The sequence below is a fragment of the Struthio camelus genome, chromosome 3, assembly GCF_040807025.1.
Source record: "Struthio camelus isolate bStrCam1 chromosome 3, bStrCam1.hap1, whole genome shotgun sequence".
NCBI classification, from domain to species: Eukaryota; Metazoa; Chordata; class Aves; order Struthioniformes; family Struthionidae; genus Struthio; species Struthio camelus.
Genome location: NC_090944.1, coordinates 30,738,450 through 30,752,112, shown reverse-complemented (window position 1 = coordinate 30,752,112; position 13,663 = coordinate 30,738,450). Strand labels below are relative to the sequence as shown.

Sequence of the window (13,663 nt, the reverse complement as noted above, 5' to 3'; positions counted from 1 at the left end):
GCCACAAATACCGAATAGCTTTCAGACAATCACCAGTCTCAGCAAATCCTCTCTAAGAAAGACTCAGTCAAATCAGTAAGTAAGATAGTTTTTTGTTCTTCTAACATAGCTCTAGGTTTTAATCAAAATACCCTGTTATACCAAGCTTTACTTTAGAGAAATGAAATTGCTTCTGTATCCATACAGTTATTTCCATCAACCAATCTATAATTCTGTCAAAGAAAGATAACAGATTTATTTGATGGCTTCCTTTCCATCAAACCACGTTGATTGGAATTATTTATATTTTTTTAACCTATCCTTTTTGTTGATTGTCCCAAGCTAACCATTCCATTCTTTTCCTGGAATCTCAATTGAATGAGAGTTTCTAGGACCCATTTTCTACCCTTTTCAGACATTCAAACTGCATTAGCACCTTTCCAACTCTTTGAAATTTTCTGAGTTCTCTAAGATTCACATCAGCGGTTCAAGAGTCCCCTCACCTATTTTCTCCAGAACTTTTGGGGGCAAATCACCCAGGACTGGCAAAGTGAGAACGTTCAGAAAATTAATCCAAGGCTGGCTCACAGCTACCTGCATTTTGCTGAGACAACAGTGAGAGCTCGGCCACAGAAAGGAAGGGAATGAGGCAGAGCTGGGGCTGGGAAGACTGGGAAAGCCCTGCAGGGCCCTCGCTATTGTTCCCGTGTCCTCGGTAGAAGGGTGTAAGGCATATCCCCTCTGCCCCTGAGAGGCCCACTCCTTTCCTATTAGGCAACCAGCTATCTCACAGCAGCACCAAAAACCCTTTTATATTCCCAAGGCCTTGCATACCTAAAGCCTCAAGGCCATGGCTGTTTTGCTGCTCTTAGCAGCCTGCTAAACAATTGTCTGCTTTGCCTCTATCTAGAGCTGACCCAACTTGTACCTCTGCCTTTCCGTTAACCTTTTTTTTTCTTGCTGTACACAGAAATAAGCCAATGATCTTTCGGCTTCCAATACGCATTTAAAATGTTTTCTTATTGGCTAATTGGCTAACAAAATTCATTGAGATTTTTGATTACCTTTATCATTCATTTGCGACTTTTCTTTGGTTCAGCAACATATACCATAGCAATATAACTACTTACAGGCATTTACTACCATTTTGCTGTTTTCTTCTAAACACAATAGCAAATAATGTAATTACCGTTCAAAGAGACCAAGATTTTGCTACTTTCGTTGTTACTTGTCTGCACAGTTCTAGCAGAATGCACATGACTCCAGCTTGATTCTTAAGGTGAAGTACTGCTAGTAATATAACTACTACTATAACTAATGAATAGGCACAAATTCAGTGGGAGAAAATGAGGAAACCGAACTAGAACTCCAACAGAAGACAATAAGGAGAAAGTACGCAGATGTCATCATAAAGACAGGAAGGAAATCAAAGGGCAATGATTTGTCTTTTAAATGTCACATTTTGTCTGTCAGATTCATTCCTCTTATACAAAGGAGAGTACGGGTATATATTTCCAAGATAAAATCAATTATGCATTATCTTAGAATTGTACAATCTGATTCTCCACAGAGGCCTTAATATGACTTACATGTAGCATAATTCTTATTCCACATCTCTGAACAAAGCTGAATTTCACTGACAGTTCATTGTATAAATTCCAATTTACAGTCAGTATTTCTAGTACTCTGAAAGAGTGAAAATTTGCAGAGGCCATGTCTGTTTGAATTAGAATACAAATTTTGAAATATAACAAAAATAAAGCAGAAAATTAAGAGACTTATTTGAGAATTGTTTATTACCTCAGAGTACTTCGGCTTACAAATTGCTGACAATACATCTCCAATATTTAATATCTTTTTTTAAAAGATTGGGAAAAGGCTTTGTTCTTCAAGAATTCCTGAACTGTGGCCAATTTAGCCCCACTTTAATTAGTTTCTTAATTTATTGCCATTCTGAAATAAAAAATGGAAATAACCCTTGTTTCTATACCCCATTAAAATGTTTCTGTACAAGTTAAAGACTATTTTGTTATCATGGTATTATAAGTTTAAAGAAATCTATTTTCATAAAAGCTAAAAAATTACACAACACTTTAAATTATCTGTATTTGCCATGTTTTGGAAGAACTCAGACAATTTGCTAGAAAAAATATTGAGCTTACAAAGCTTAGCCCATTTTCAAAGGAAAAGATGATCCTTAATTACTTAATTTCCATTTCCAAACAGACTCTTTCAGAAACATAGCCTTTCTTAGCACCAGTCCTTTTGGGCAGTTGAATTTGAGCTTTTTCTTTACTATCTCAGCTGTGCACATACTGTGTTTCTAGGGTGCTCTCACTGGCAAGACTATGGCCAGCCTATAAAATACTTCAGTCATTCATTCTGAACAGATTTATTTCCATTAAGTCATTCCTTTGACATCTCTTACACAAGTCAGGAATGGAAAGACAGTTGCAAGGTACTGGGAAAGTGAGTCTTGATGCTGCAGAGCAAAAGGTGTTTTGAAAGTGTGAAGCACCGGTAGGTAAGTTCCTAACCTGAACAAAATTTTGCTTTCAGAGCTTGGACAATGTAAGATACATTCATTCAACGTGTCCAGAGTTTATTTTTAAAGCAGACTATCACAAAAAGAATACAATCATCCAGTCTTTTCACAGAACAGCTAAATGTTGTCCATATGGAAGAAATGTGAAATCTTAGGCAGCAAATGAGAGGTGTGTCAAACCACCTGTGCCAACTGTGCTTTCTTAATAATAAATATTAATTTCTAATCAATAAAATGTCTTTCAAAATGTGATCAGTGATAGTACCCGATGGGGAAAAATGTCCAAAATGAAGACCAGCATGTATGCAATGATCAGAAGAGCATTTACTGTAAAGGGGAGTACAAAATAAGCAAGATAGCCTCAACTCTGCTAGATGTCTGAGTATTCACAACATCCAAATCTGATGAGAATGAGTGACGCACACAGCAATCTACGCAAGATGCAAAATAGCTTATTTATACTAAAGAATCTGACAAAATGTTCATAATAATAACATGACTTCTCAAGCAGTCTGTAACAAAATGCTTTTATCCAAGTTGAAGTGCAAGACTATTATGTTGTACAGTTTTGATCAGCTCCATTAGAAAGGCACTGCAAGAGAGGCATCTCCTTCAAGCACTACCTTAAGGCTAACATGCTCATATCCAGCCACTTGCTGCCAGCCCTGCAGATGATAAGAGATGCTCCCTCTTTCTCTCCCTCACTTCAGCTTTCAAGCTCCTTGTCCCAGCCACCACTACCTTCTCGCCTCCAGAGGCCTGCCTCAGGCTGCCGCTTGCCTGTCTGGCTGCCTCTGGCGCCCTCAATGCACACGGACTGAGCAACAATTTAGAATAATTTCTCGAATAAGGAGCTCTGTATTTTGCATACTTGTGATGTTAGGTATTTACTGCTTATGAAGTGCTATATGTTTTACTGACAAGGAGACAAAACGGGAGGCTCATAAAAGGACTGAGGTGCTGCAAGACTCAATGTTCCACTTGTTGCCTAGAGAAACCAGCAAAACTATCAGGGACCCAGGAACACTTGTTCTCAATAAAGCTCATGAGTATAAACAGGGAATCACAAGACCCCAGCACTAGAGTGGGGACATTGCCTAGACCTCCCTATGGAAATAATTGAGAGGAAATGTGATATGAACCCTGATTCTCTTGGCACCTAATTTCAGGCTGCTGGACTTCCCTATCTGGAATTTTCTTGCGTTCGTTGGTGCCTATGGCAGCTCCTTCCCACAAAATACAGCTGGAGTGCTTAAAACTCCTATAGGAGGTGAAAATACTGGATTCAAGTTCTTGCCACATCTCACTAGATTTAACCAGCATCTCCTGCTACTGAGCTGAATGCTCTGATTACTAGACTGCTGAGGAGTTTCATGTCCTTGATCCCTCCTATTACAGCTATTCCACCTTGCATGGAAAAATCGTTTTTTGTGGACTAGAGCGGGAAAAATATGCAGCATGGAAGAAGCGGAAACCAACGCCTCCTCTAGTGAGTAGTGGCTATTTAGGTGAGTACGGTACTAAGTGTTCACTGGCTCAGAGACAACATGGGCATTGCCTCTCCCAGACAAGTACCCTCAATACTAAGCTTTAGCATCCTTTTTTCTCTTTCTTGCCCCATTAGGATTTAATTATTTTGGAAAAATGAGGAACTCCAAAGGACTTCCCCCAAGAGAAAGAACTAAGAAATTCAGACCTATTGCCTGTAAAGCAAAAGACCGGAGTCAAAGTTCCTTCAAGCAGGGAAGGGAAATGAACATCACTTCTACCTGGGAATGCTCTAGCTGTTTTATTGTTGTAAAAGGGGTCTGCTCTCTGGCAATGCTTTGTTTGTGCAGAGTACTAACTGGAAAGTGGTTTCTCAGAATGAACCCTATAAATTCTAGGATTTACGTGGGAGACCTCAGCTGGTGCAGAATAACTGTCCCTATTTCTTGCACATCTCCTTGATGTATGGAGCAATTTAGGCTTTGAAAAAAAAGCAACTGTGTTTAAAGAGCACAGCTGGAACGTGGCTTTGTGGGGATTGCTGCTCACAGTACGAACATAGGAAAAAAGGGAGTAGTGCAGAAATCAAAGCTAGCACCATAGCAGTTATTCTCCCTTCCTCTCAGGGACGTCCTCAGTAGCACAAGGCTGAGTGTGCATTCAGTAAATCAACGAAAGGAGCCAGGACCTTTTAATTCCCATTAAACTTTCTCAGTTTTGTTACAAACCTTGTAAGGGTTTTTGCTCAGCTAGTCTGTCGTTAAGATAAGTACACTGCTTGCTCAAGTTCGTTCATCTAGAGTTCATTTAATCTCATGAAATAACCTAGTCTCATTGTCTGCTATGCCGTTGTCTACATATACGCTGGTTAGCATTTTTAGCATGGTATAACGTAATATTCTCTAAAGTAGGAGTAAGTGGCACCATTTACAGAAAACAATCAAACTGTACTTTACAAATATTTCAGCATTTATAGAAACTATAAATCAGAAAAAGGGCTAAGCAATATATTTATGCATACTCTAGACTAAATCAGTAGGTCCACAATGATAAAATCCATCTAGAATGAATTTTCATATTTGAAACTTAAGAAAATTGCATACAATTCATATCTTACATTCATTGAATAGATAAAAGGTGGGTGAAGACAGCTCATATAGAAATCAATGAGAAGCAGTGATGAATTCTATGATAAGTTCTTTGGTGCACATATATACATATATAGGGTACATATATATACACACATACACAGTTTAGTACCTTTAGCTAACTGGGCTGAGTAAATCATCGTGCTTAGAGCTCCAGGCTACCATAGTTGAAGTTTAACCGGGTAAAGCTGACTTCTAGCAGTGCAAATATACCATCAAATTCTGTCAGGAAAACATCCAGAGCCAAAATATTTGAGTCAGAGTACACTGTTCGTATGTATGATGCAGCTTGATCATTTACAACAAAATTAGAAAATCATTTTGCTATTAATGCTTGCTTAACCTTTACAAAAATAAAGTCTATGCTTCCTCTAAGTGTTTAAAAATAAACTTTAATTTGAAACCTATGTTCTTTCATGTCTTTTTTTTTGTCTTTGGTACTGGTTTTGGGTCACAATTTCCATGTTTGTTTAGGATAAACAAAAGTTTATATTGGATTGGTTTTTCATGTTATATAGGACTGGTTACTTGTGCAAAAAAATGTCAGATTACAGCAAAACACCTTATTAAAACTTGGGAGTATGGCACAGATTGCAGAGCAGGGTCATTGTACATATCATCCAAACTACACAGCTTTATAAAGCATCAGCCAGACTCAAAAGAGAGCCAGTAAAACTCCCATGTAGCAGGAGTTACTCATTTCACTCTGTTTCAACTGTATTAAAATAATATTAGTATTGCTGCGTACTAGTTACAGCCCATGCAGAGATTTATTTCAGAAAGCCTTAGGATAAACTATTGCAACAGTCAAATCATGTGGCTCTCAAAGGGACTCATAGCGTGTGCAGTACTCAAAAAGAACTTCCTAAAATCCAGAATAAAAAGCAATAGCAGTAAGAGAGGATTTGGGACTCAAAAGGAGTAAGATTGGCTGTAGCCAATCATTAAAGATACTGCTTGTTTTGGGATGGGAAGTTCTAATTCAGTCACTAAAAATAGAAAATACATTAATTGGATCAAGTGAGTGATAACACTGCAAGCCTGCAGTGGTGCTTTTTTGTTTGATTGTTTGTTTTTTTATGTTCCCACTACACACAAATTTTAATTTTCAGGACAACAGGGCTAAGACTGCTGCCGAGTGATCACTTAGAAGCTATTACTGCTATCTATTCTCCACTTACAGATGAAAGCTAAAAACAAGAGGAGAACAGTAAGCAATGTAGCAAAGCCCTAAAATGGCTTCTGGAATATTTGTGTAAGTCATAATGCCATAAATTATAATCAAGAAAGGAAAAGAGAGCCTGGTTCTCTGCATCTGAGCTCCTTTAGTTGTTAGGAAGGGATATGTCTAGAGCACAAGCTAGGGTTCTGTGACTCAAAGAGGGACCAGGCCCAGCATCAGCTAAATCAACTAATCTAAACTATGCCACTAGCTTGAAATCCACCCAGAACTCTAGGTCGGCTGCAGATTAACAGAATCGCTCTTCATCATTTACCCCTGTATTCCCCAACCCCTCTCCTAATATGTCCTACAATATTGAAGGAAGAGAGGACAGCTCTCCAGGTCTGTATTTCTCTATTTGTCATGTATGGCCACGAACAAGCTCTTCAGCATGAGTGAAGCTGAGGAACAGTGTGAACTATATACTGGCAGAGCTGCTTAGAATCCACCACCAATGCTATGCCGTTAGAAAAGGCCTATAATAGTACTGAAATTCCTATGAAAAACAGAAAAATCTGACACTAGTCAACAACAACCCGAACAGAAATGTTTCAGAGCTTTGACAAATCCTGGCAACCCTATGCATATTTTGGAAATCAAAATGAAAACTTGTGGCTTCCGTGTTTTTCCTAATCTCACTGCTCAGACATAAACCTTAGTAGGTGTTCTTTGGTATGCGTCACAGACTGACACTTGCTTCATTTTAAGGTTGTTTAGATAGCCCTTCTATACTTGATAACCGTGCTCCAGTGAAACAATCATATCACCTTTCCAGTGAACACCATTTCAACTAACCTGACCTGTCAAGTGTTAGCAGAGCCACTCACACTGGGCATATAGCTCTGCCTCCACTGTTGGGGTGACGTGTCGCCAGAGCTCCCAGTGTGAGGCAGTGGTGGCTCACAGAATCACAGAATGGCTGAGGTTGGAAGGCACCTTAGGAGATCATCTAGTCCAGCTCTACCAACAGCACAATAATTCAGTGATGTTGCCGCTGCCTCCAGCAACCAGTGGCTCGGCCAGAAGCAGTATCATTGGTCTCAACTCAGTTGCTACCCAACAGGCATTGAGCGCCATTCCAGATGCCCAACGATATCCCACCTGGTCTCCAGCTTCACTGCCACAAGTCCACAGCCCTACCACACATCCAGTGACAGCATCATATAGATGTCATGGATACCCTAAAGCATCTCAAAAGACACTAGGAGACACAGGTACCAGAAACTGATTTGAGCTTTTTGGATTTAATAGCCCTTGACAAATTCTTCTTCCACGAATTTATCTAATTGCTTTTGGAAAGCTCTGAGACTTTTGCTATGTGAAGTGTCCTGTGGCAAGTGGTTCCACAATTTAACTATGTGGTGTAGGCAGAACCATTTCCCTCCATATATTTTGAACTCTTCACCTGCAAGCTTGAGCTGATGCCTCCTTCTTCCTGTGCAGGAAGAAAGGGAGAAGAGGTGTTCCTTGTTCATTTTCTCCTACCACTTCTGATTTTAGAGCTCTCTCATAACCCTTCTCAGCTGTTTCTTTCCCAGCCTGAAGCACTCCAGTTCAGTTAATCATTCAGAAGCTATTCTATGCCCTTCTTTGTCCTTGTTCCTCTTGGGTGAGTTTTTCCCTGTTCTATTAACCCTTCTTCAGATTTCAGGATTCTTGAGAAAAATCAAAATGGCTGCTCATTTTTTTTAATCAATGATATATTAACTACAACCCTTGTTTGAATAACTCAGAGTTTGATAATTGTTTATTTCTATTTTTAAAAGGAACTGTGACCAACAGGTTTCGTTTTCTCTAAAATCTGGATTTGCGGTGAGTTTATGCGTGTTTGGATATAAAAAGAGCATGAGGAATAAATAATCAAATTTGCAGTTGAAGTTCATAGCATACACACTAGAGGGGAAAAGTTATTTGTACTGACCATGGTGATGATCAATACGACGTGCATAGTCTTGGAAATTAGTTGCTTGTGTCTGAAATTTAGAATTTAGAAATTTAGAAAATTTAGAAATGTAGATTATCACAGTTCAGCAGCTTAGCCACAAATGAGATACAAGTTAACGCTCCACTTTAAATAACAATGGTGGCATCACCTCTTGTGGCACGGTTTCTAATAACTTTTACTTCCCTGGTCTGAAAAGGTATAATTTGACCTTAGGACATAACTAACACATAAGCCATATTTGCATAAGGTACACTGAAGAAAAAGCGCTTCAGTTGCATGATAAGATAAACTAGGCCAGGTCAACCACAGGCAGAGATATCATGCTATCCTCATGTTCTTTTACATTTTGAAAAACAAAAAAACATATCAATTTTCTACAGTAACTTTACCTCAGGATCATTTGTATCCATTAGTTATCCTGCAGCAAAAACACATTTTTAAAGCAAAAAGTAAATGCTGTAGTCAAGGAATAAGAGCAGAGATGAAGAAAGCAATCGAACGTCTTTTGGGTGTTTGTTGAGAAGTTTAGCATGGCTGGCAGTGGGGCACAAAGCAATTATTCATGTGCAAACAGCACTTTGCACACAGATTTAATTTATATATTTAAACAGAAACAGATTACATTAAATGCTATGTGCACACACTTCCCCTGCAACAGAAAATTACTCTCACAAAGTAAATTCATTTGATTATGATATGAAGGTTCGCTACTATGCCTGCCAAAAGCAAGCAGAATACATTTTTCCTGTCCCCCAGTTTTGGGTGATGCTTTTCTTTTTAAAGAAGCACTCTGTTATAATTCTTTCCTGTTTTTCATTACCTTTGGCGCTGCGATTTATGAGGTTGGAACTATTCGTAGAACAATTTATACCTCCTTTCTCCCCAATCCTTCCACCAAAGGAGAACCCTGAATAGATTTCAGATGGGAGCAATTTCCTTTCCCGTTTCTTAGGAAGAGCCTAGAAAAGGCAACAACATTTATGGGGCAGATTCTCCCCCAAATTGCTCTGTCATTACATGCAGTCATATACAGAAATGGTTCAGAATCGCTGGCATGAGTGCAAAATGGTTTACAGGCAAAGGGGCAGTAGAAGACCTGTGGATTAATTATATTCTGCTTAAGCCCTCAGAATGCATAGATTGTGCCACGAATCTTTACAGAAACATAGAGTTCTTACTTTCCTTCTCACTCTTGTGTTTAGCAACAGTTCTAAGCCTAGTGGCTGCATCAGAACTGCATACAAATACAGCAGATGTGAGATATTTTGTTAAATAAGTTGCCAGAGTTGTAGTTAAATTTAATGATGAAAATAATTGTAAACTGAAAGGGAGGAACGAATAAAATACAATTCAAAAGCTGTTCCACACTGATGTACCATATACATAGTGAATAGAAAGCACGACTTGAAGGTCATTATATGTTTGTAGCTGGTCTATTCCAGAAAGCCCACCGCATTTCCTAGTTATTTAGGTAAGCATCTAAGATAAGAGCACACGAAAGACTAACATTTTCATCTAGGTCAGCAAGACTGATTAGAAAAGAGATATTAGAAAGAAAACAATGCAAAAGAAGGTAGCTTTGAAGATTATAGCTACCTTACATTCAATCAAATACACTTAAATTGCAAGGCTTGGAAATGGTGATGATCTTTATGATTCATTCATAACGTGTTTATTACTGAGTTACTTTACTCTGATGATATACATTTTCCTCCTTCCTACAGACATGCTTTTATGTGTCGGGCGCTACCTGAGACTGGAAAGCTCTCTAGTAACTTAATCACTCACGTTACTGCAAAGAGAAGTTGCCTGCCATAGTAATGGCCAATAGTTTACTTGTAAAGCAGATCAGGAACCAAAAGCCATTAAAACTAATAACCCTCATTATTTCAAGGTTAGTGAATCTAGAATATAAAGGAAACAATAAGATTCAACCAATTTGAAGCATGTATCTGCAAATGATGGGCTTGGATTAGTTTCCTTTTGATTACCCAGTTCCTCTCCATGAAACTTCTATATTACCACATTCATTCCTTCAGAACTAGTTTTGATACTGAAATATATTCTTAAAGTATATGAGATAAATGACTTAAACAAATTGAATTTGCAATGCATCCATTATCTCTTCACTTTCACTATTCATTTTTCACCACTCTGTGATTATTGTATATAATTAAAAACAAAAGTCAAAGCCTAGAAAGAAGACAACTATGACTGTATTTTTTTAAAAACAGGATCAGTAAATGCTGCATCTCCTGTGGTGAGAGTTTTTGAATGAACCTTTTATCCATATTTCTAGATATACCTTTAATAGTACACTATTCCAGACTATAGACATATTGGCCAACAAAAAATGATCACACAAAGAAAATGGAACCTATACAGCTGTACGTGACCTACAGTACATATAATGCAGAATACTGAGCTTTATTTATAGTTAATAGAGTTAATAGCCAACTCTACCATCAGATACTACAAGTCAAAATTCAGTTTTCAAGTTCTGCTCTTTCATTTACAGGATTGTTAATTAATTAGCTATTAACAAATTAAAAAAGAATCCTAAAGTTATTTCAGTTCAAGCATTTTCAGAATTACAGTAACATGCTGTTCTTTAAATGTAATAAAACTAAATGAAATTCCAATAGGACATGAATACCTAAAATGGGCTTAAGGCTTAGAGTTCTTCTTTTTTCTTTAATTCTTCGGTTGTAATGTTTCAGGAAAAAAAACTTACACTAGAAAATTATTTTCATTCTGTAAAATAATTCAGTCTGTTTAAAAAAGAAAAGATGTATAAATACATATATTTTTTCAGGCAAAAACTTTCATACCAGGAAAAGATTAAACACTTAGAATCTGATCTTTTTCTTATGTGTATTTTCTCAATGGCTTACTCATGAAAGCAGAGAATGAAGGAAGGATAAAGCCTTCCTTATAACTTGCTTTTATCCTGAAACTATTCACACTTTAACTAAAACAACACTAGAGGGCATTGCTGTAGTATTCTTAGTATAAAAACTGGCAACTTTACATTTCTTCCCATGACCGTTAATTACCTCTAGCTTTAACAGAATTATTTTGTTTGTTAGCTTGTTGCAATATTGAAGTGTTACCCATAAAAACTTCAGAGCATTTAAGCAGCTAAAGAGCTTTCTGGAAAACATTTTTATGTAGAAAATTTTCTGCCAAGAGTCAATGCACATGATGAGACACAAATAATTCGCCCTTGGGCCACATGCTGCCACTTCTACGCTGGCAAAACACCCTCCTTTAGGAGCGGTTCTTTTACTTTACTCAAAATCAGCAGCTGCAGCAGAACTAGCGCAGGCACGGCGTTAGCAAAGGGCACCTTCAGGAAAGCAGCTCCGGCTGCTGCAGATCCGTACTGGGAGGTTACTACCTGCTCTCCATCGCTGGAGGGCTGCTGTTCCCACAGACCAGCCAGAACAACCCCAGGAGAAGACTCTCCTTAACCTGGTTCTGTCACACTGATCTAGGTTAGCTTAAATATATTTCAGTTCGGGGGTTTAATGGACAGCTTTGGCAGGTTACTGCGTGGTAAATTGGCGAGGAACTAGCGGTTGGCATTGCCACTGCGGTGGGAGTGACAAGTCCAGGAATAATACCCTCTGCTTGCTCTTCCCACCCCAGAGGTGGTATTGCATGTCTGACCACACCACCACACTAAGGTCTAAAGAGTCATATTGCACTCACAGTGCAGAGTCTCCTTTAGAAATAAAGGCATTTGTCCTAGGAGCTTAAAGCAGTACCTGAGTTGTCCCCATAATGTCTGAGCCTTGTGCACGTTGCAGGCATTCACATGTAGCAGCAGTGGGTGAACTTGCGGTAGTTACACTCGTGCTTCAGCAGATGAGAAACCCTAAGATGAGGAATTAATAGAAATGGGGATAAAAATGCAGAAGACCCCACCCAAAAAAGAGAGAAAGAGGGGGGAAAAAAAAGGAAAGGGGTTTAAATTCATGTGGTGAGCACATTAAATAAAAACAAAATCATGGTCCCAAGCAGCTTTTAATTCAATTAAGCATAGCAATGTAGCATGAAACAATTAAGCATAGGGACACATACTGCAGGTTAACTGTTAAACCATGAAAAAAGCTTTCTGATACATTTAACTTTGCCATCATATGCTGTAAACAGTCCATGACAATCCTTTTGCTCTTTACATGTAAGATACAGGAATATAGAGAGAACCTGTAACTGAATCACCTACTCATCCTTTCACCAATAGGATGGACATTATCTATTGCACACACATACAAAAGATTAGATTAAAGAAAGAACCGAGCTGGTTTAGGGTAATCAGCATACCAACACAGAGTGCCAAATAAAGTGTATTAGTGTATTACATCCTCTCTTACACAACCCAAGAGATGTGAGACCATACTGGAAAAAAAGGAAATGTCGTGTAGTTAAGAAAAATGAATTAAAATAATGATTCTAACTAACACCTGGCACCACCTGGATCAAATCAATAAAATCAGCAGTGAGGTCAGGCAAGTTTTATGTTGGCATAAAAATAAACGAATAAAGCATAGGAGTGGATCTTTTGGAAAGGTTGTTTAACTTTTGTTTGGAAATCTGCAGACAGAAACACACATGAAAAAACTATACAACGGCACATTGACAGTGAATCCAGTGTATCTGAGACTCATTGGACCTACTGTGTGTGCACCATAGAGCTGACCTGGGCATGACAAGGGATCATGGCTGGAGGACACTGCTATTGTTAAGTTACTGTGGGTCAAAGCTCTGAGGGTATCAAATGGACACTTTGGACAACGTGATAAGGTAAGTGACAAGCAGTCAAAAAGCTAATAAACTGGACCTGTATGGTGTTCAAGGAACTAGGATTTTGGCTTTTTTTTTCCACAGTGCTAACCAATGCAGTACCTGCATTACAAGTGACTATCCAGACACCTAGTATCAACAACATCCAAGATCCAGTGTCTAGGCTTCCTATACCATACACCCCAAAATCTGAGGTACCTAAGACTGAGACCCATATAAGTCAGCACATCAAAGTAAACTATTGGAGATTATGGAGTTGGGAGTATTTTAATACCGATGCTTCTCTGGCATTCAAAAGCTTTCCAGCAAACAAAGGCAAACAACTTCTTTCTCTTTAGTGACGGAAGTGCTATAAGCCCTGAGCCCTGAAGCAGAATTAGGAGATTAATTCATTTTGTTCAAACACTGCACAAGTATATCCTCTCTTTCAGAAAATGACCAGAGAAGTCACATTTGGTATGGGAAGATGTAGGTTCCAGAAAATACTCCAGTGAATTCTCACTACAAATATGGCCAGTCCTATACTT

General features: G+C 38.4%; 1 protein-coding gene across 3 annotated transcripts in view; it reads right to left on the bottom strand.

The window, feature by feature from the left end:
* The window catches only part of DLGAP2 (DLG associated protein 2), a 465,625-nt gene that overhangs the window by 418,145 nt on the left and 33,817 nt on the right, over positions 1-13,663 (bottom strand). Inside the window, exon 2 of one of the 3 annotated variants that reach the window (XM_068937312.1) lies at positions 12,098-12,207. The exons of the other annotated variants lie outside the window; for them this stretch is intronic. Within the exon in view, the coding sequence (XP_068793413.1) occupies positions 12,098-12,112 (15 nt within the window). The 5' untranslated portion in view covers positions 12,113-12,207. The remainder of the gene's footprint in view (positions 1-12,097; positions 12,208-13,663) is intronic. 3 annotated transcript variants of the gene reach the window in all.